At 37.7% G+C, this 23,747-nt stretch overlaps 1 protein-coding gene across 8 annotated transcripts in view; it reads left to right on the top strand.

Moving 5' to 3' along the window:
- Positions 1-979: 979 nt before the first annotated feature.
- The window catches only part of DCDC2 (doublecortin domain containing 2), a 52,566-nt gene continuing 29,798 nt past the window's right edge, over positions 980-23,747 (top strand). For 2 of the 8 annotated variants that reach the window (XM_081951551.1, XM_081951548.1), the window contains exons 1-4: positions 980-1,211; positions 2,957-3,310; positions 4,898-4,949; positions 13,580-13,594. In XM_081951551.1, coding sequence (XP_081807677.1) covers positions 1,111-1,211; positions 2,957-3,310; positions 4,898-4,949; positions 13,580-13,594 — 522 coding nt within the window. In that variant the 5' untranslated portion in view covers positions 980-1,110. The other 6 variants (XM_081951550.1, XM_081951554.1, XM_081951552.1 and 3 more) reach the window with 6 other exon arrangements.

Below are 23,747 nucleotides of genomic sequence, written 5' to 3'. Positions count from 1 at the left end.
TTTTTAAAAAGTGCCAAATATATTTTTCATCCAATCTCGAGGTGTTTTTCTAATGACTTCTCCCTTTGGCTTTGCTGTCTTATAAAAGTGTTTTTTTTTTAAATGGCACAGCTAATTGACTATGAACAAATGATTTTAAAGCTTCAGTTATAAATATACAACCATCATAAAGATTTTAAGTGTTCTGTAATAAGAAATCCTTTCTCATTCTTAAAATATTAAAAACTTATTTTCTTTCTTTTAAAAAAGGGCTATCTTGTTGGTACTCATTTAGAAGTTGGGCTGACAATGACTTGACTCAAATCACTCCACAGGGTGGACTTGAACCCACTAAATTACTAAATTTAGTGATCACTAAATCACACCATCTCTCAAACAGAAGAACACTGTTGCCCTGCCAAACTACAATTTCCTTTAATTCCTTTTTTGGGGGGGTGGGGTGGGGGGTGGGGGAAGAAAGTATGCCAAATGCCTCTCCACTGAAGACACTTAAGAACATCTTGAGTGCGAGGGGCGGGGAGTAGCTGTCGGTTTGCAAAAACAATACATGTTTCAAAGACATAATGGAGAAATGAAGAATAGCCGACAAAAGCAGTTTGGAACCCCATCCACTGGGGAGCAATCAGGGAGTCCCAACTGCCATTTTTTGCTTACAAGAATCTCCCCCACTGAATCTCCCCAGGCGCAGGCGACTCCCACAGGTACTTGGGAGCTCCCCCTGCTTAGGCCAGGATATCAATGGTGCCGTTTGGCCCTCTTGTCCCGCACCCCTGCAGGTGCCATCATTCTCCTTTCTCTCCCTTGCTCGGGGATCAGCCACCATCCCGCGCAATCTTCTCTCCCGGGAGGTCCCTGGCAGGGCCTCCAGGTTGCAACCACCCCCTCCCCACACATACACCTTGCTCCCGAGCCAGGTACGTTGCCCTGGCAACGGCGGACAGGTGGGGGAGGGGAGTCCAGCATTCCGGGAGCAGAAACCCGCGGCCGGGAACCGCCACGCCTTCCCTGCCGCCTTCTCTTCAAGTTTGGGAACCATGCGGGCGCTTGGCTGTGGCAGCCACGGCTCCGGCACCACCCCGAAACCTCGGTCGCCCCTGGGGAGGAGAGCACATGGTGGCCAAAGTTGAACCTGTGGTAGGCGGCGAGGGAGAAAGAAGGGCGGCCGAGCTCTCCCGAGGTAAAAGAGGCTTCGGGGACTTTGCTGCGCTCAGGTGCCTCTCTTCGCTTTCTCCTCTCCGCTCTTTGCTCGACGTCGGTCCTGGCTTGGCGCGGCTCCCTTCCCTCTTTGCCCCCCCCCCGGATTTGTGGCTTTCGAGGCATTCTCAGTTAGGGAAGTAAGTGCCTGGCTCTGCAAGTCGACGGCGTGGTCTAAACTGGATGGAGAGCCGCCTGTTTTCTCCTACATTGACAGTTACGGTAGCTCGTGGGTGGAAACGGCAGAGGTGCTTTTGATCCCCCGGCAAAAAGTTCTCTCCTTTGGGATCAAGTTTCAAGTGACCACAACTGGTGGTGTTGAAATGCAAAAAGCCTCTCGGCAGATATAACAGGAGGGAAAGTGTGTTTCTGTGTGTGCATGTGATTTTGTGGGGGGGGGGGGGGGGAAGGAAGGAAGGAAAAGAAAGAAAGAGAGAAAGAAAGAGAAAGAAAGAAAGAAACAGCTCAATGTCTTGGTGGTTGGATTATGCTGAAAATATAATAATATTGTACTTAAACCAAAGCAGCCTTAGGCCTGGCGTACCCTTAGGTGTGTGTGCCTGTGTGATGTATGTAGGACACATCTTTGCAACAACTAGACAGAAGTTTGGACTAGCAGGTTGGACTCTTACCTTACTCAGGTGGCAGAGGATAAAATCTGAATGAATGAAATGGGCCATAATGGAGTGAAACTATAGCCACATACAGCTACCTTGAAACCAAAGGACAGAGGAATGAAATGTAGTGATATTGAGGTGATTCAGTGTATGATAAATTTGGAGGGTTATATGTTGGGGACTCACAATTTTAATGCTTCTCTTTGTAAAAAAAAAAGCACCCCTTTCTGCTAATATAATTTGATAACAAAAAACGTTTCTCCTCAATATAATAATCAATTTTCAGAGTGGCATTTTAACATGCTGGGAACCATAGTACCCTTTAATTTCAGTATAGGTGAATTGCTAAATTGAAATCACTTTTAAGATTGTCCCTCTATGCTTATTGTTTAATCTTTTCAGTAGAAGCTGTAAAGAATGCTAATGTCTCATTCAACTTTTTATTCCATTGAAAAATTTCCATATTAATATGAACATTTCCTAAATTTTGCCACCTCCCAAATATTGACCTTATATGGTTTTTCTATATTCTGCCATTTCTTTTTGTGCTTCTGCCAGCTGCTTTTAAAGTTACTGTAACTTACGCATGCCTTTTAATATTTATAATAAACATATCCTCTGAATTTCATGGTAGGCTCATTTAGACAGGCACTTCATGGCTATTTATTTTTTAAGTGAAGAAAATGAGGAAAACAGAACAGAAGGAGCAAAAAAAAAAAGGGAGTGAACATGTGATACTTAACTGAAATATTTTTAAAAGTGGGTTTTCTGGGGCTTCCATAACAGCAGAGTTGGGGAGGAATGTGGTTTATTCACTGTAGGCAATAAGCATTTCTGCTTTGCATCTTTGGATTGTATGAATATGTAGGAGAAAGAAATCGTGATGACTTTGCTATTCTTAAGAGACTGGCAAGAATTGGTTGCCTAGCAGAAGGACTCTTTGAACTGTTATGGAACTAAAACCTTTGGGAGACTTTAAGAGCCTCCCTGTTTTTTTAGAAATAGAAATACTATTGGCAGTTGCTGTGGCGTGCTAGTCATGCTGTGGATGTGGATGTAGTGGATACTGCAAAATTGGAATTCAAAGATAATTGTCAGAGAAAAACAGTGAAAGAAAATAAATTATATTCTTCTTAAATCTACAGGTTGAGAAACCACTGTGTTCATTACCAACAGGACCCAGGACAGGAGAGTGCAAAGGCGGCTATGAGTAGTCCCAGTGCCAAGCCAACATGTTTGTCACAACCTGTGGTGAAGAGTGTGATGGTGTATCGCAATGGAGACCCTTTCTTCCCTGGCCGGCGTGTTGTTATCCATGAGAAGAAGGTGTCTAGTTTCGATGTCTTTCTAAAGGAAGTGACAGGTGGTGTGAATGCTCCTTTTGGAGCTGTGCGGAATATTTATACACCCCGTGGTGGACATCGCATTCGTCAGCTAGATGAGATTCAAAGTGGAGAGCACTATGTTGCCGGTGGCAGAGAAGCTTTCAAAAAACTAAAGTAAGTAGCCATATGTTTATTCCAACCAACATGATAGAGCAACTGAAATGTGCTATCTTTTATATACAAGTCCTCCAAGGAGAGGGTAAAAGCATTATTTTTTTCTTAGATGTAACTAAAAATCTATGAACCATTGTTTTAACTAAAACAATGGTTCATAGGCTCAGTTTCCCAGGCTTTCTCTGTATGTATCTTTATTTCCCTATACATTTTGTTTCTTTCAGAAATGATGGAAAATTTAAGTGAAAAGTCCCATTCCAATATCATTAACAATTTTGATTAATTGAGTTTTGATTTAAAGCTACCATTCAGAAGCAAGCCATTTGAAATTCTTAATGTCAGTGCTCCTCACTTACAGTTACCATGACCAATAAAAAAAGAGTTTGTAGATCTAGTCCTAAATATCTGAAAGGTGTCACATTACCTACCTCAGTATACATACTAGAGTGACTAAAAGACAAAGGAGGACTGGTAACAGTAGTGTGGAATACACTGGTATGACAGACTCAGCTTGCCTTGCAAGCTATTCCTGATGAAAGTTCATGGATCATTAACAGAACATTTACAGCATTGAAGCCAAACTATAATTCCCATAATTCATTATGAAAAGTAGAAGTGAGGCTTATTATAAAATAATGTAAATCAATATGAGTTTGGAAAACAGGTATGCTTTAGTGTAAGTTTATTCTTTGTTGCCTGCTTTTAGAAGTAAAATTTGCTGATGTTCTTGTGTTCTTCTAATATGTGTTAATAAAGTAATGTCAGAGGTAATATATATGTACCATATATACACACGCATACGCACATGTGCACACGCACACACACACACACACACACCTTTTGTTAGTTCCATCCCTGCGGTTTGCATTCTCTTTGGTTTAAACACTATTGCCTATAAACTTCTCCCATGGCTAATCAATTAGTAACAAAAAAATCCAAATTCTGCAGAAAATTGTTCTTTTTAAATTAAGCAAGTATAGTACATCACACCAATTTAGAAGTATACATTTATATATATTCATTGCTTATATGATTGTGTTTTTACTTTTGATATATTTTATTGTTTTAGAATTTACTGAAATGAATATTTAAAAATTTAATCTCATAAGGTTAGAAAAGAACCAAAGTTGTATAAATATTTAAAAATGTAGAATATAGACTTTCATATATGTAGAATTTGTAGAATGTGTAATGTTTATTAAAGTTACAAGAAAATATCCTAAAATGTAGCATAACCCCTGTTATTATATAATAGTAATTCTTTGCCACTGTTATTTGCTGGAATCATAAATCATATTGAACTTATAATCACTATAATGGGGTTTATTGGTTAAGCACTTGTCTGGTAAATACACTGCAGAGCCACCCAAATTTGTCAAACTTTTGTAATAACTGAAAAACATAAGGAAATATTCCTAACAGCCTACTAAGAAATGAGTTTGTCACATGGGTATAATGTTTTAACTGGTTATTAGGAAAAAAACATGAAAATAAGAAAGTATAACTCAAGAAAAAGTATATTCTTGCAAATACAGTTTTTTGCATTTCGTATTAGTAAATAACCTATTTCATTTTCTTGTTTTTCAGTTATTTGGATATTGGAGAGCCAAAGAAAAGACCTGCAGAAATTAATAATGAGGTAATGTATATTACATATTAATATGAATCTATTACACTTGAAGTACAAACAAAAGAAACTTTTATTGATTTAGATTTCAGTCTGTTCTGATTTTGTTTGCTCATGCAGCAAAAGTTAAGTAATGTGCTGTCTGAGCCCAACAATATGCTCTAATTTTAAAGAGAGATTTAAAAAACAAAAATCTAGAAAACTGAATTTCAAACCAGTCTGATTAATAGATGCTATTTTTACAGCTGTTGCATCCTGTGCTCCTGTTATCTGCTCTATATCAAGCTAGGTTTCCCATGTCTGAGATGCAAACTTCCAGATCACCACTAGAGGGAAGCAAAGATATGGCTTTCTGTTAATCTTTGCTACCTCTAATGATCTTGTGAAGTGTTATAGCCTGGATACTTGAGGGACTTGGCAATTTACAAATAAGACAGACAGACAAACCAACATGGTAACTCTGCTCAGTTTCTCATGCAGGTATAACATCAAAATTGTTTCCCATACTGTAATTTAAGTGAGACTTCTACTGCTTTATATTGCTGAAGTAGGCTCCTGGAAATTGGGACTAGAGGTCATGGATATTCCTCCAAAGCCAGGGAATTTGCACCACATTGTAAATTTATTGAACTATTGGCACACCCAGACTATTACATGCTACATTAATCTGCATCAAGAAATAAAACAGCTTTGCAAAGTGGTTTGTGTTGACAGACCATGATAGTGGCTGTTGAAGGCTCTTATCATCTAAGAATGAATTGTAAAATGACAGAAGTTGAAACAGGCAACTTCTGAGTCCTATATAATTATATTTTATATATTGTGAGGCATTGACTTAACTGTTGATGTTTGGCTGCACAATCAGAGGAAACAGAGGGGTAAACCAGAGGTAGTATTCAGCAGGTTCTGACCAGTTCTGGAGAACCGGTAGTGGAAATTTTGAGTAGTTCGGAGAACTGGTAAATACCACTTCTGACTGGCCCCGCCCCCATCTAATCTCTGCCTCCCGAGTCCCAGCTGATCTGGAGGAAATAAGGATTTTGCAGTAACCTTCCCCTGGAGTGGGGAGGGAATGGAGATTTTATAGGATCCTTCCCCTGCCATGCCCAACAAGCCATGCCACGCCCAACAAGCCACGCTCACAGAACTGGTAGTAAAACATTTTGAATCCCACTACTGGTATAAACCATTTGTCTACCCCTGATTTATGGTAGAATTATTTTAATTTTCAAATATATTCTGCTGTGGTTTTATACTTACTCTGTTCAAGGTCTTTTTTTTTTACTAGAGAAAATATTTTAAAGAATAAAATATTGAGAACACTAAGCAAATATAATGTCTACTCTATTTGGTACAAAGTTTGACAGAATGAAATGTGTCTTAAAAATAAAGAGAAGTATTGTAATTTAAGTGACTATCTTGTGTGAATCAAAATATATAATGTACTCATTTACATAATATGGAAAGATAGCCTAAAATTTAGATGAAACTAAAAAGTAATGTAATTCTGTTGGATTGTTCAGATACTTTTTTCTTAGAATTCTTTCCATGGTTATGGCTTCAGTTGTAGCATTGAAATTTTTTGAAGATGAGCACTTAAATACTTATTACTTATATTATGCCTACTACCAGTTATCATACTTGGGATTAAAAATCATTTTGATTGAGTCTAACTGATTTGTGATAATTGAGAATTGTTTTTAATTTTTAAAAGGAAATTTTAAATAGGATTTAAAGTGGTTTCTCTATAAAATTTTATTCATCATTGGCTCAGCTAAATCCCATTAGTATTTAGAAATATATGCTTTACAAGCTTTTAAAGGAATGGTATGATTTCTAATTTTCTTCTAACTTAATTAGAAGATAATTTATCCTCTTTGTAATAGATTACATATACAATTTAGCACCAAATTAGATAATTTGTAAGACTAAGGAATAAAAACGGCTGTCCTCAATAAAACAACTTGGCATTGTTGGATCTTGTTCATTACCAAGATTAAAAATTTAAATAGGATTCCCTGAAAGGTCTTCGGGTATATTGCAGGGATACCATCAAGTCCTGGAGATAAATTCTATTTCAATTTCTGAACTGCTTCTTTGGTTTCATCTTCTGTTATTAATGAAATAAGATTTTCCTCTTGTTGCTCTGTGAATTTTATGTTTAGCATTGAATCTAAATACTCATCGGTAATTAGATGTCTATTTACTATATAATCTAAGGCAATAATTAACAAATTGCCCCAACATCTCTTTCAGCTTATCCTCAAATTGTGTCTTTTTCACATTTCACTTCTTAAATGAATACCAAGTTCTGCAACTGTTTACCACATTAATCAATAGCCAATAATCTTTGTTGTCAATAAGCAGTACTTTCATTAACTTGAAAACTGGAAATTCTATATAGCCTTCATGATTACTAATGTCTAATTAGCTGTCTAATTTGTGATAAGTGTTAAAAAGTTGTTTTCTTTTATTTTGAATATTGGTAGGTTTTGGATAATGTAGGTTACATAATTAATTATTTCCAAAGCTATATCATATTAGCTGCCTTTTTCTCAGCTAAGATGTCCCAAAGGATATATCTTTCCTAGGGAAACTAAAGTGCCTGCTCCATGTTTATCATAGTTGCTATTTTTGTGTACCTTTTCTGTACTGGAACAACTTTCTGATGCTGAAATATTCAAAACATTTAACAGTCTGGTGCATGTAATTTTTTTAAAAAATGATTTAAATTGGAACTTTTAACTTATTATAAACTAACAGTTCTATCCCTTGAATATATCCTGAAATAGTATTTTTTTTCAAAGTCTGTGGTTATCAATACATTTAATATTACTTAATCTAGATTTAGTCTGAAACCTTGAAGCGCCACTTCAAGAAAATGCATTTCTGGGAATCTACACTGATCCTTTTCATTTAGCAATAGTGTTTATTTGCAACTTACTGAGAGGGGATGATTTTGGAAGTTCTTGAGCTTCAAATTATTACTTTTATAGATGTGTCTCTGGTATTCATCATGATTATTGAAAATTGTTTTTAATTTTTAAATGGAAATTTTAAATAGGATTTAAAGTTTAGCAACTATTTGAAATTAGAATAGTGCTGAATGAATGGTATTTATGACTGAATGAATGGTATCTATGACTGGTTCTCAAAAGTTATGCTCCCTCATGGTCACGTGATCAGGATTTTAACCCTTGGCAGTCTACCCACATTTAAAACTTCAGAGGTGCTGCTAGTCCTCCCATCTGCCCATCTTCTCCCCGTCTCTGCCCTTTTGGCTGCCTTACATTCTGCCCTGCAAACACCCTCCTCACTATGCCCTCTGCTGCCCCTCATCATCCACACTTTGAATTGTATTTCTATCTTCCAGTATGTTAGCTATCTCAACCAATAATATATTAGCTGCAAATGATCGAAAAGCAAGCCTTCTTTCTCCTCTCCTAATCACAGGGCAGAGCTTGTCCTAGTCAATATGTCATTCTAGTTTGATGAGGAATCAAAGATTAATATTGTTTGAGTGTAATTTTTCAGTAATTTATGCATATATTTATTATGCCATCCAACCTGGGCATATTTAGTTGCTAATCAGACTAAATATCATGGGCACTAAATGCTTTGCTGAAATCAAATTATATTATAACTACAGGTAGTTTACCTGTAAAGTTACAGCAGACCTTCCAGTGCTACTAATGACCCAGATTTAAAGTTCTGATGGCTGGTCCCCCTCTCCCCCCATAGTCACGTGGTCATATTTTGGGTGCTCAGCATTTACTTCCAGTTTCTGGCAAAAAATGTCCATTATGGACAATGGATTCAATTAATGACCACTGCAGAAAAAGTTGTAAAATCGGGTGCAGTTATGTGGTGACTTATTTAATGACTGGCACAACTTACAATGGTCATTTCGAACTCAATTACTGTTCAAAGTCAAGGACCACTTGTACAGCATTCTCTATAATCTTTCAGGGAAGTAACCCAATGAAAATATAAATTAAGTTTCCAAGTTTTATTCTTGATAACATTCTGACTATTGATATTTACTGCATGGTACTCAGTATCTATATAGATCAATATGAACTTCAGAATTTTCTCAGGGACTAGTGTCTGAGTGATTAGTTTGTAGTTTTATCTTTTGTTTCTTATTGTTCTTTTGAGCATAGGGATATTTTCCTTCCCAGCGTTCTTCAAGTTTGCTCAAAGATAAGATATAAAGGTTATCTAAACTATTAGCTATTCCTTTAATACTAATAAGGCAGTTTATTTTGTTCTGAAGATTTAAAATTCATTTGCAGTAAGTAGGTATTCTTTGACTGGGTTTCTATCAATCTCATCTTCTTTCTGCCTCTTCTTCCATTTCCTCACAATTGCCTCATGGAAGACATGACCTCTTCTTAGAGAAGACTGAATCAAAAAAAAGTTGAATAGTTCCTTCTTTTTTATTTGTTAGTAGTTTTTCATTTTTCCTCCGCAGCTATGTACTGATTTTTTTTATCTTCCTTTTGTTTTGAAGATATCTAAAGAAATCCTTTTGGTTTTTTTTTATTCTTTATGAATCTCAGCTGATTTGAAGCTGTAACTCTTCTGATACGTTTCTACAATTCTCAACGCTCAGTACATTATCTTCCTCTTTTCATCTCATTTAGGTATCTTAAAAAAAACATTTCAAGGCTCCAGTAAATCTTTTGTGCAGTTGCTTTGGCTGTCTCTACTGCCCTACATTCTTTTGCTCATTATGATATTTCCAGCTGTGTTTTTAATATCTCCTTAGAAACTCTCACCAATCTTGAGCTCCTTTTCCAATTAGCTGTTCTTACTGTGGAATCCTTTATTATTGCTTGAATTTGTTGAAATATGGTTTCTTAAAACTGAAGCATGCATTCAATTACATTCAGCTTTGGTTTCCTTAAAATCAGGAATTATCCTGATATAATCCAATCATTATATGACTGCTTTACTCTGAGCCTTCTGGTATTCCTGCTCTCTTGTTTAACAATGTAAGTATTCCCTGTTGGTTATCGTCATGTCAGGAATATCTATTCTTCATCCTCTGAAAGGAAAGTCATCCATAAGAAAAGTAGGGAATTCTGCAGAATGACCATAGTTAGCAGAGCTTAGCTTCTAGTAGCTATCTTGAAGCTTTCCATCACTTCATGTCTCTTTGAAACATCCGCAATAATTGCTGTTGTACCAATTGTTCTGTATTGTTTTGGATTATAATCTTCCCAGAGGATAATTGTTAACAGCCTGACTATAAAGACTGTAAATATAAGTCATGTACAAAAAAAGTTGCTGTCTGGGATCTTACAGGAACCTCTTGTTTTATAAGATGTGAAAACAACAATCTTCTTTTTGTAAAAGACAAATGTTTTAAAATGACATTCAAAATAAATACTTGTTTCACGAACCCTTTGCACTGTTTTAAAAAAATTGCATCTTTTGAGCAGCTGTAGAGCTGTAGAATAAACAAGAAAATATTGTAATCTGTACAGGAGAGGGAGAAAAAAAACAATTTTTATATGGTTTGAATAATCCAGCTCTTAACTACTGCATGTTTTTAAAGATGTAGCTCTGTAAGTTGTTTGGTAGTTAGTATCTTGGTAACCTAATGAGCACTGCAAGACATACACTGTTATTCTTTTGAAGTGAATACCTTGAGGATTCAATGTACTGTAGTATTGACCAGAAAGCCTGTGGAAACAAAAACGTTATTTCTACTTTAAATGTGTAGTGATAATTATAATTGTGTCTGAAGAGATGATTCCAACTTTCAGCAAAATTGCATATGCTGATTTATTAATATACAGTACATTTAGAAAGTCATAGTAATTGCAACAGGTAAAGTACACCTGATTACAATGCACAAGTCTGTATAGTTATTGATTTAGAAAATTTATATGGCTGCCCAACTCACTCACAGTGACTTTATGTAGTTTGCAGAAATAAAACTCCAATACAAAACTCAATAAACCCCCATCCCTTTGGTGACAAAGAATCCAACCAACCACTTGATGAGCTCTATATCATCCTGGAATCTCCAGGCCCATTGGCAAAACCAGGTCTTTAGGTTGCCTTTCAAAAGAGTGTCAGAGTGGGAGCCAATCTTATTTATGCAGCGATGATGTACCACAGGGAGGGAGCCACATGGAAAAGGCCTTTCTCCTTGGTCCCATCAGATGACCCTCCTTTAAGAGAAGGGACCCAATATATCCCTACGTCTTCGTTCTGATGGGCTGAATCATTATAACTGAGAAAAGATGGTCCTTTGAATAACCAGGCTGCAGATCAGGGTTTTAAAGATGACAACCAACACCTTGAATTGAACCTGGAAGCAAACCAACAACCAGTGCAACTCCAGCAAAAGAGGTGACACATATGCAAATCTAGCCCTGCAGAAAACCATGTGAGCCACCATATTTGGAACCAGATACTTTTCATCTTAATACGAACATGCCCACTCAACAGTCTTAATAATGATGTTTAAATGGAATGGTATTCTGTTTTCCTAGTGAGTGCTTTCTTGTAAGTGTTGAAAAATGAATGGATGATGGAGAAGCAGAGGGAATTTATAGAGAGGATGCATGGTAAGTATAAAGTTTACGAGGGAGCAAAGCAATAGCACTTGGACTTATATACTGCTTCATAGTGCTTTATAGCACTCTCTACACAGTTTACAAAGTCAACAATCTGGGTCCTCACTTTACTGATCTCAGAAAGATGGAAGGCTGAATCAGCCTTGAGCCAGTCAGGACAGAACTCTTGGCAATGATCTGAATTAGCTTTCAATACTGCATTCCAACCTCTGTGCCACCACAGCTATATGTTGCATAGGTGTGCTATTTAGGATTCTGTATGTATAAGGCTACTTCTGTGGGAACACACAAATCTTTCTGGATTTATAAGCGATAGGAGAGGAAAAAGGAAACTGTTTAATATTGAGTTTTGCAGCTCTCAATAAAAGACTCACCAGGACAGCTGCATGTGAGAATAGATTAGTGAGAATTCAGAAGCATAAAAATAAATATTTAATAACGAAGATAATGTTATATGAGTTTGAGAAGGAAACCAGGCTTTTTTCAGGATAGTAATTGTTTCATAATTTCAGTTTAAACTGAAAGATATACAGTATATACATTGCGTGACGTTATGCACAAAATGCTATAAAAGTTTTTCGGCCTTTACATGTTTATGGAAATTAATATTTTATACATATGGTCTTAAACTAAGTACTTAGCATTTAAGAACCGTGCAGTTCATATCATCTCTGATTGAGGGGTCTACTTAGAATCATTTTATTTAAATGGATGAAATTGACCTACTATGAGAAGTAATACTCAGCGAACTGCAATATTTTAAAAAAGATTATATGCCCCTTTCTCTCCTCCCTCTCCCTCTTCCTCTTCCCCTTTCTCTCTCCCTTCATAGTAATTATAAGTCAAGAACAAAACATACATGTAAAACAGCTTAAAAAACTTTAAAAAGTCAACATCTTTATGTGCGCTATTTTATCATTTTACTTTATTTAAAAGGTGCCAGAATTTGAAAACTGATTAATGTTGTGGTAAGCTTAATGCCATTGTGCATTTGTCAGACTTTACCAGGTTTTTATCTTAACACCTAAAATGCTAATAATGGAAAAAACATTTTTTTTCTTGCATCAGCCAAACTGAAAATTGCTTTTGTAGAATGGCAGAATCAAAATAACAAATCTATATGACTGCATGTAAATAAGAGAAATATCCAATTCTTGAGGCAGGTCCAGAGGTGGGTTGCTGCCAGTTCGGCCCGGATCAGGCGAAATGGTAATAGTGGTGGCGGGAGGCTCCGCCCACCCACCCGGATGCTTCTGCACATGCGCAGAAGATTCCCGTGCCCGAACCAGTAGTAAAAAAATTAGCAGCCCACCTCTGGGCAGGTTAAATATTATACTGCTTTCAGAATAGGTATATGCTATATATGTTATATGTGGTGTATTGCAAAGTTATGACCAAGGTGCTAAATATATTATTTTGTTTTTTACCTTGAGAAATACACACCATAATTTACAGTCTTTGTTAATTAACATCACATTATGATACCATAATCAAAAGAGCTGAAAGATGTTATAATATTAATATTGTTAATTTAATATTTAAAATTTAATGTTTTCAGGTCATACTTTATATATGAGTTTACTTTACACTTATGTTTGCACCCTATTGATTGGATAGTAATGGAAGATATTTATTACACATAGCAAAATCATTGAAGAAGTTTCACTTTTTTGCTTGACTCAGAGCCTTAATGAAAGCGCTCAAATAGAAAAGACTGAGGTCTGAGAATGTGAGAGTAATAATTAATAAAGTTAATGATCATTATTATTAATTAATAATTATTATCATTTATCATTTATTATTTATTATTTATTACTAATAATTATTATTTATTATTAATTATTGTTAAAGCTTTAATTAATGATTATTTTTAAATACTTTTTTTCATTTCTGAGCAGCATATATCTTGTTCATTAATATTGAAACAATCAAGAAAAGATTGTTAATAAACATTATATTGGGTGAACTGCATAACACTTTATATATGTGGTATATTGCAAAGTTATGACCTACATGCTAAACATGTCATTTTTTTCTTTTTGCCAACAGTTATCTCTGGAAGATGTAAGTGTCTATACTGTTTATTATTAGTGTTTATTACTAAACTATTGCCCAAATATTTGATACTCTATGGCTGCATGTAAAGTATCCAACTCTTGAAGCAAAGAGTAGAATGTAATTATCTATTTAAAAAAATCAGGATGAATGTCATCAAAATATCGCTATGAAAAATGTCTGACTATATGTGCATAAGTTGAGAAGTGTTAATCTATACAGGTAGTCCTTGACTTACAACCCTGGTGATCAATGGGGTGACAGATGTCGCAGCCAGATCGCCCTCACATCTCAACTTACAACAGTTCATTTGGTGACCATTCGATGTTACATCACTGAAAAAAGTGACTTATGAATGTTTTTTACACGACCATTGTAGCATTTCCATGGTCATGTGATTTACATTTGGACGCTTGACAACTGACTCACATTAATGATGGTTGCAGTGTCCTGGAGACATGTGATCTCCTTTTGTGACCTTCTGACAGGTAAAGTCAATAGGGAAACCAGATTCACTTAACAACCATGTTACTAATTTAACAGCTGCAGTGATTCACTTAATAAATGTGGCAAGTGAAGTCGTAAAATGGGGTAAAACTCAGTTAACAAATTTCTCATTTAACAAGATACATTTTGGGCTTAATTGTGGTCTTAAGTTGAGAACTACCTGTACAATGTCTTTCCTACCTCCAATCAGTGGTGTAGCTCTTGTATGCGTAGACCACAATGACTGCTTTTTCATTGGGAGACTGATTTTAGACCTTTCTTTTCCCTTGCTGTCCTCTGAAGAGATTCATATTGCAGTTGTAAACAGTTAGTCCCAGCTAGAATTTCAGAGCTTCCGCATGCCAAGAATACATGCATCTCACTCAAGGAGATATAGATGTGTGCAATACAGTATATTCCTACAACTTTTTATTTGAAGGGTTTTTAAAGTCTTTTCTATTTATTGGTATTTATTTTGTGTCTGCTGGGCTCATACTGCAAATGGTGTGCCTTTTTGGTTTTATTGTAGTTTTTCAAACAGGTCTGGTGAAAAATAATAATTCTCTTCCAACTGTATTATGCAAAAATTTTAATATTCTTGCAGTATTTTTTTTACCCAATCACAACTGCTCGTAGGAAATGAGGAAGAGCCCGGGTATAAATTGATTGTTTAAACTCTACCGATAGTCCATGTTTAGTGATCATTGTTGGAACTGATAACTTAGTCATTAAGCAAAGTGCTCGCTAAGTGAACCCATATGACTGTGTTTAAGAGCTTACTTCAGCTTTCCTTTGCTTCACAGGCCTGTGAAGGTTGTAAATGTAAGAATTGGTCACAAAATTTATCTTCTGTCACGATGACATGAGGATTACCTGTAACTTTATTTACTGTTTCTGGCAAGGAAGTTAAAGTCAAAATTTAAAATAAAATATTGAACCAAGCAAACTCTTTTTTAAACTAATATGTCATTTTTGAAATGACAGATTGTTTGAAAAGTCATTTACATTGTTAAACCAAGTTGGTTAGTGCCGGGGTGAAAATCCACAAGGAAATATTGGGAAATATAGGCTACATTGGAACTAAAATAATCAGAATCCATTAAAAAAGTATTTCCACATTGAAGTCACATAAACTGCTTGCATGTGCCCATGGTCACTAGAAATTGGACTACATTAGAAAGAGAACTTACCATATTTTTCGGATTATAAGACGCACCAGAGTAAAAGATACACCAAGATTTTGAAGAGGCAATTTAAAAAAAAAAGTTTTTGCACTCTGCAAACCTCAAAAACGGCCCCTTTTTTGTGAAATCGGGCCCATTTTTGGTCACAAAAGGGCATGAATAGCCTTTAGGAGGCTTGTAGAGTGTTCCTGGGGGCTGGGTGGGGGGAAATGACCAAAGAATGGCCCGTTTTCCACTAATTTTTGTCTTCCCCAGCCCCCAGGAGCACTCTGGAAGCCTCCTAAAGGCTATGCACGGTCATTTTTGCAAAGGGGGCGGGGTTTTGAGAGGCCAAAAATGCTGTATTCAGTGTATAAGACGCACCCAGATTTTCACCCTCTTTTTTGAGGGGAAAAGGTGCGTCTTATACGCCGAAAAATACTGTACTTTCCTGTTGTATCTCAGACATATACCATAATTGAATGTTCTTGGAAAAACATTGCCCTGTTACTTTTGGGACTAAAGTACTAACTAATGTACCTACAGGTAAATACCCTTTACTTATAATCATTTGTTCAGTGACTATTTAAAGTTATGAGGGCACTAAACAAAGGGACTTATGACTTGTGTCCAAAGTTATAGCCATTGCAGTGTCCATGTGCTCATGTGATCAAAATTTGGCCACTTGGCACCATCCACACTTACAACAACAGGGGTGCTGTAACTCCAGCCTCTCTATCTCTCCTTCTTTGTGCTTTGTGGTACCTACCACCCTGCGCTCGGCTGCCGCAGTTCACCTTTGCTGTTTTCTTGTTCCCACTGCTGATGAGATATCCCTGGCCGGTCTGCTGGGCCAGGCTAGGACTGGATTTGAGTTGTAAAAAAGAAGGTGCTTTTGGCTTTTTCCCCTCCCTTTTCCACAATGCAAAGCCAGCCCTCAACCCACCCAGCAGCTCTTTGCAAAGGGATATGTTGGCATGTTGCAGTCAGGGATTGCTTTTGTGTGTCCCCCACTTTTCATAGTGTGAAGCCAGCCCCAGTTTGGCTCAGCAGCCAGGACAGCTGTGGTGGCAAGAAGGCAGTGAATGTCAGCTGATGTAGCATAAGAAGGGCAGCAGAGGTCTCAAAGTGCCAAGTGATATAATGAAATATGAGGATGACTTTGTGGGATGAGGGGAAACATATAGTCTAGGAAACAATCTCAGAGAGGCAAGACCTCAATACCACGTTTCTCCGAAAATAAGACTTATATTAGTTTTTGTTCCGAAAGCCTCAGCTTTGGGGATTATTTTTCAGTTAGGTCTTATTTTGGGGGAAAATACGTTACTAAAATGCGTCTGGCTGGCTGATGATCTTAACGATCTTAACTGGGGCTTATTTTAGGGATAGGGCTTACATTATGAGCATCCTGAAAAATCATGCTAGAGCTTATTTTCCTATTAGGTCTTATTTTTAAGGAAACTTGGTCGATTAAGAGCGAGAGGGGGAAACATAGGAAGGATCTGCCCTAATTGTTTAGGCGATGGGAGGTTTGTACCTTCAGACTTGCAAGTTTCATAATAAAGAAGAAATCACTCATCTATTTGTGTTTTCTATCTGGTTTACCAGGCTGGGATGACAGGCAGTAAATGAGACTTGAACTAAACTGGAGTGACTTGGGTTTCCCAGGGTATGGCAAGCAGCCCCAGATGTTGTTCTGGGGCTGCTTGTCATCCTGCAAGGCAGGGTGTAGTGCAGCCCAGATGGCAAAGATGAGGAAAAGGTAGGAATGGCTTGGATTGAGCCAAGTAATTTGCCAAAGAATGGCAATGGGACCTGCTGGCATTGCGGTTGCTAAGCAATGTGGTCTCCATGAAGAAATCCATACCCTTCCCAAAATGACAGGGCATTCTACTCTATACAAATTGGAAGCAAACCCCACACTCATAATAATGATGTTATCTACTTGTGTAATGCAAGCAAACAACCAATTCAGACAGCATCAAGAATTCCACATTAAAAATAAAATAAAACATAGCTAAATCTAACTGACAGCAACAGTGGTCTCCATGAAGAAATCCGTACCTTATTTTTGGAATCCATCTTTGCTTCCATCATGTCCATATATGATTTTGTAAAATGCCTTTTATTTTTTAGAATTTATATCTGTCTCTTTGAGAAGCTCATCAGCTCTATCCAATCACAACTTTCTTCATTTCCCCCCTTCCTTTCAACCCATTCAGGCATTTTGTGTGTATAATATTTAACATAATATAATATGATATAAGTATTGAAATGCAATCCTTATTCTCTCTGTAAAACCAAACTCAACTCATTTCTTATGTAATGGGCATATACCCATTCAGACAACATTCATCTAGTACACATTTATTCTGAAGCCTATTGCTTCATTTTTGACCCTATTCAATCTTTCATATTCCAATAAATTGTAATTATGTACTGTATTTTTCAGAGTATAAGATGCACCTTTTTTCCTCTAAAAAGAGGCTGAAAATCTGGGTGCGTCTTATACACCAAATATAGCATTTTTTGCCTCCCAAAGCCCTGCCCCCTTCACCAAAATGGCCGTGAATAGCCTTATGGAAGCTTTCAGAGACCTCCTGGGGGCTGGGGAGGGCAGAAATGAGCAAACAATAGGCTATTTTTTGCTCAATTGTGTCATCCAGCCCCCAGGAGCACTCTATAAGCCTCCATAAGGCTATGCATGCAATTTCTTTGACAAAAAATGGCCTGTTTTTGCGAAAAACGTGCCATTTTTGTGCTCGTTTTTGCCCCCCCCGGAGCACTCTGCAAGCCCCCCCAAGGCTACTCCTGCCTTTTTTTTGAAAAAAAAATGGGCCTGTTTTCGTGAAAAACAGGCTGTTTTGGAGAGGTTTGCAGAGTGCAAAAAATTTTTTTTTTCCTTTCAGAAAGCTGTTTAGTTAGAGGGGTTGATGAGAATTACATTGGTCAAGTGCTATGCCAGCAGAAACAAAGTTTTAGGTGCTACAGGTTGTCAGCGATTTCCTTCTCCAGCACACGGATAAATACACCTGGAAACATCTACCTACTTACCTACTCTCTCTCTCTCCCTACCTACCTACTGTATTTCTCTCTCTCCCCCCTACCTATATACCTACCTACTTTCTCCCCCCCTACCTATCTACTGTATTTCTCTCTATTTTCTCTCTCTATCCTTCTACCTACCAACCTACCTACTCTCCCTCTCTCTCTCTCCCCCTACCTATCTACTGTATTTCTCTCTCTCTCTCTATTTCTCCCTCTCTCTCCCTATCTACCTACCTATCTACACACACTCTCCCTCTCTCTACCTTATCCCTTTATCTACCTACCTACCTACTCTCTCTCTCTCTCTCCCTACCTACCTACTGTATTTCTCTCTCTTTCTCTCCCTCTCTATCCCTCTATCTAGCTACCTACTTTTTTAAAAAAATTGCCTCTTCAAAACCTGGGTGCGTTTTATACTCCGAAAAATACGGTAATCCCCCCACTCCTTATTTTTGATGGAACCTACTTAGAAACGACTGACGTCTTGAACAGAGGACAGATGTCAGAGTTATTTAATCTTCTCACTGTCATCCATTTGTCTTCTTAATATCTCATAGCTCCTACTTCAACCTCACTGAAGGAATGACTCTCAAATCCGTGGGATAGGAATAAAATTTAGATCAGGCAAATGATTAACAGGACTAAAGAATTCCTTTCTTTTCCCATGTTACCAGTTTCCCCCTTAATATTTCACTTTTGTGCAAGCTTTTCATTAATGGAGAAAGAGAAAATTGCACAAAAATGTAACTATAGATAGGTATGCTGTATCTATACTGTTTCATAAATAACCTATGCTGACTGTAAATGATCTAACAATATAAAAATTAAATTTTGCTAGAGATCAGCACCAGAGTGCCCTATTGGCTCACTGGGAATTATCATAGGGATTCCTTCTTGTGTTTAGGAATGCTGACTCTCAGGCCTGATAGATATGGATAGATAGATAGACAGGCAGGCAGGCAGACAAGATATATGAGTATTTTCTCTGTCTGAATGTATAATGTAAATTCCCAGTATAAGAATTTGTTACAGCTTTTTTTGCACCTACTTGGTTGGTACCTGATCCATAATCCATTAATTACTGGTATATACATTGTTTTTTTAGTACTAATAGATAACTCTTTCCAAATAATAATTGAACAGAAGAAATGAGGGATAACTTTATACCTGACATGTATATTCCATTGATTTTCTGAAACAGATCATGCATGTATAACCTCAAGCTCTGTCCCTTTGCAGATGAGATTGGAAAATTAGCATGAATCTAATATTCTGCTTGGCAGGCTTTTCAGTAATGGGAAAAGAGATAAATTTTAAAAGGTGTAACTGTTTTAAAATAATTTATAGAAATGATTTCATAGGTATTAATAACATTGGGAAAGCAATATAAAAAGACACAAGTCCTATGTTTTCTGGGAGAACATTCCGTATATAGAGTACCATTATAGAAAAGGATCTCTCTCTTTTAGAGATCCAGCTCTTCTTCTTTGGTGAGGAAACCTGGAAGAGGGTTCTGTTTGTAAATTCATGGCAGCTGTGTTTTTATTCAGTATCATTTATATTGAAGAATATCAGGTTTCTGAAACATTTTGAGATATGTGGGGAGTGCCAAAGAAAGAAAGATCGCTGTAATCTGATAATTTGTTCATAGAATGGCATGTAAGAGTGAAAGTAAGATAGGCAGAAAACTGAATTGCAAATAAATTCTGGGGAAAGATGGTAGTAGAACACGGGTGTCAGACTCATGGCGTCACGTTGCCGCCATGTGACGTTTCACAATGTTTTTTCCCTTCACAGAGCTGGGGTGGGCGAGGCCTGCCCATGATGCATCTGGCCCATGGGCCGCCAGTTTGACACCCCTGCAATAGAGTATGAATGGTAAAGAGATACGCAATACTATATAGTAGCCAGAAACCTGGTTTTGGGCCGATGTCCTTTCACGTCTGTTCCTTGGAAGGGACCTTGGAGAACTTTTAGTCCAAACCCCTGCTCAAGCAGGAGATGCTGTAAAAATGGCTGTCCAGTCTCTAAAAAACCTCTGGTGATGGAGCACCCACAATTTCTGAAGGCAAACCGTTCCACTTATTAACTGTTCTGTCAGGAAATGTCTCCTTATTTCTATGTTGGATCTCTTCTTGATAAGTTTCCATCCATCGCTTCTTGTCCTGCGTTCAGGTGCCTTGGAGAATAGGTGGACTGGACTCCCTCTTCTTTGTGGCAACCCCTGAGATATTGGAACACTGCTATCATGTCTCCCCAGTCCTTTTTTTCATTAAACTAGACATACCGAGTTCCAGCAACTGTTCTTCATATGTTTTAGCCTCCAGTCCCCTCATTATCTTTGTTGTTCTTCCTTGCACTCTTTCTAGAATCTAGAGTATCTCTTTATATTTTGACAACAAAAGCTGAATGAAATAGTATGTTCCAAGTATGGTCTTGCATCACACTACATGCTATATTTTGAATGAAATACTTGAATTATAAAACATGTTTGGAGTTTTAGTACATTTTAATGTATTTCATTTGTTATCTAAATGTTGAATAGATGGAATGAGATACAGGCCAGTGCAATGCACTTTACAAATCAGAATAACTTTGCAAATCTCAAATGCCTCAATCTCACCATATACTCCCATAGGATTGCCTTATTTCAGAACTTGTTTTCTAAAAAGGCCAAGGCAGTCTGAAGTGCTAATGATTTATTATTAGGGACTTGTCTAAAAACAGGTTTCTGCAATATTTATATTTGGGATACAGAATTTTCCAGAAGTATATTATGATACTACAGCATTAATAATAAATTCAGATTATTTATTTCCAATGAAGAGCAAGAGTGTTACACTTTTTATTTTATGGACTATACTTGGACTTTGACTAGCAAACCAGGGATCATACTCCAAAAAATTGATTTGTGTGTGCGTATGTGTGTAGGCGTGCGCGCACGCTCACACACTTTTGAGTCAATGTTGGCTGGACAAATTTCTGCAGTTTCCTTGGTTAGCTTTTGGAAGTGCTTTGTCATTGCCTTCTTATCTCTAGGTCTGAAGGAAAGTGACTAGATCAGGAACAAGAATGTTGGACAGGACAAAAGCTAAGCATGGTTTTATTCCAATTAATTTAAAAATGATTTACATTTATTAAATTCAGTTAATATGAGTATAACATTTCTTGTATATTTATTCTATTATCATAAGTTTATTCTGTTATATTAAAATAATAAATTGAGAGCAATTTTTGAAAGAACTCTCAGGAGAATTTCACATTCAACGCTCTTGTGGGTACTGTTTATGTATGTGTAGCTTAGACAACTGTCTTCTATAATATGTTGACTTGTTGAGACACTTTGTTAGGTTTCATCAGCATGCAGAAAATATAATTGCACACTCCTGGGAATATTTTGAGTGGCTTGTTATAGTATAGCTCTTCAATATATAGAGCAAATGTTCTAAAAAGTCATAAAAATGCAGAATATATAGAAAAGTGTGATGGAATCTCCAGCTAGACTGAAGTGAGGTGTTAAAAGGGGACCCAGCTTAGAGTCCTTGCATTGCAGGAAGCGGCCCAGGCCTGACCTTCCCCAGAATCCCTGAAGCCTTATCTAACCATTCCCAAGGGAATGCAGTGGGTCCAATGAGATTCCTGTAACATAGGTGACTAACAGTAAAGCTTCTGCTTGAGAATACTCATGATAGGTTCTAGTTTCTTTCACTTGACAAAATGTGTGATTGACACCAACACTTTAAAATCACTCTGTCCCAACCTTGTTAACTAAGTTTTAAAATGTTTTTTTAGAGTAAGTGGGCAGTTTGATTATAGTTATAATATTGGTTTTTGAATAAGAGGTGGGTTACTGCTGGTTCGGCCCAGTTCAGCTGAACCGGTAGTGGAATTTAGGCCTGGGTCGCAGAACCGGCAGCAACCCACCCCTGTTTTGAATGTCTCCCAAAGGCCTCTCAGCATAGGATTTTTTTTTTTGAAAAAGCAATCAATTTCAACCAGTTAACCTCAGCTACAAATTGGAAATTACTATGCTTCAAAGCAGAAGCAGCATGGAAGAAAAATATGATTTATTTCAACAATAACAAAGATGAAAAACTATTACGTCAATATCATCAGAAAAAAAATTCACAACCTATTGGATTTCAGAATTCTGGAGAACTTAAGCACTGTTTTATGGCAGTTTGCTTCTAATTATTACCATACAATAGAGGAAGAAAAGCATACACAGGTAGTTCTTGGTTAATGATAGAAATCGGGACACAAATTTCTGCCACGAAGTGACTTGGTCATAAAGTGTGATGTCACTTGAATATATTACAATGACAATCATATGATGTGAGATGCAGATCCTTGTTGCTGTTGTTAACTTAATCCCATTGACTGTTAGGTAGCACCCATCCTTAGCCAAGCCATTGCTGGCTTGGTAAGGTAAGGGACTGCCTACTCTTGAACTCCCTTCGCCTGCCTATCTCCCCCACCATCTGTCTGTTTGGCCTTCCATCTACCTGCTGTCCTCAACACCCAGCTCTGCCCACCACACTTTGTGCCACTACTGTGAACCAGCCAGGGGCCCTGTTTAAACACCCTTCAGGCCTCCTGTTTGTGTCCCACCCAGAGTCTTCTTTCGCTCAAAAAAAAAAAAGGCCTAGTGTGTAAAAGAAGGACTTAGGGGTGCTGGAATGAAAAAAAGGAGCTGGTGAGAACAGAGATAGTGAATACTGGAATATCAAAGGACATCCTGGGCAGAGCACAGAATATGCCCTAGCTGCACCTTCATGAAAGAAGTCCCTGGCTAGTACTTACATGTTATGTGGTGGGCATAAGTGGAGATGGGCAAGGTGGTAAGGGAAGTTAGCCACAGTGGGAGGCAGGAAGCCAAAGGGTGATCATAAATGCAGGTGGGCCTACAAGTGGGTTTGAATTTTGTTCATGTGACCATAGACATCCTGCATCATCCAGAACTTTGAATGGTTGATGAACAAATGGATGTTCAGGAGGACTACTTGTAATTCTGCTTTTTGTCAATTTGAATGCAATGTGAAAACTCTGAGATTGCTACTTATCCTGTATAAGTGTAACATTATATTTAATTATACTATATAAATACAACATTATTATTTAAAATGGGCCCCGTGTGGACTTCCGGTTCTGGCGGCTGACGGCGACGGGCAAGTCCCTTGCCCGCTCCCGCTCCCCGGTGGGCTTCCCCGCTTCTGGGGGGCACAGGACGCCCCGGAGAGGCGTCCTGCCGAAGGAGCGGCTTCGCGGAGGACCCTAGCATCGGCGGCGGCTGGTGGGGGCTTCTCCGCTTCGCTCCAGGCATCGAGGAGCAGTCTCGGAGGGCGCGCGTGCGTCTCGCTTCAGGCTGATCGGACGATGTAAAATTGAAGGAAGCAGCGGCGGTGTGGTGAGGTGCTTCCTCTCTTCATTCCCCTTTTCTTGATTTGATGGACCTTTCAGCAATT

The sequence above is a fragment of the Natrix helvetica genome (genome assembly GCF_964273705.1).
Source record: "Natrix helvetica genome assembly, chromosome: 4".
Taxonomy (NCBI): domain Eukaryota; kingdom Metazoa; phylum Chordata; class Lepidosauria; order Squamata; family Natricidae; genus Natrix; species Natrix helvetica.
The sequence above is the reverse complement of the archived record's forward strand: the minus strand, read 5'-3'. Positions and strand labels throughout refer to the sequence as shown.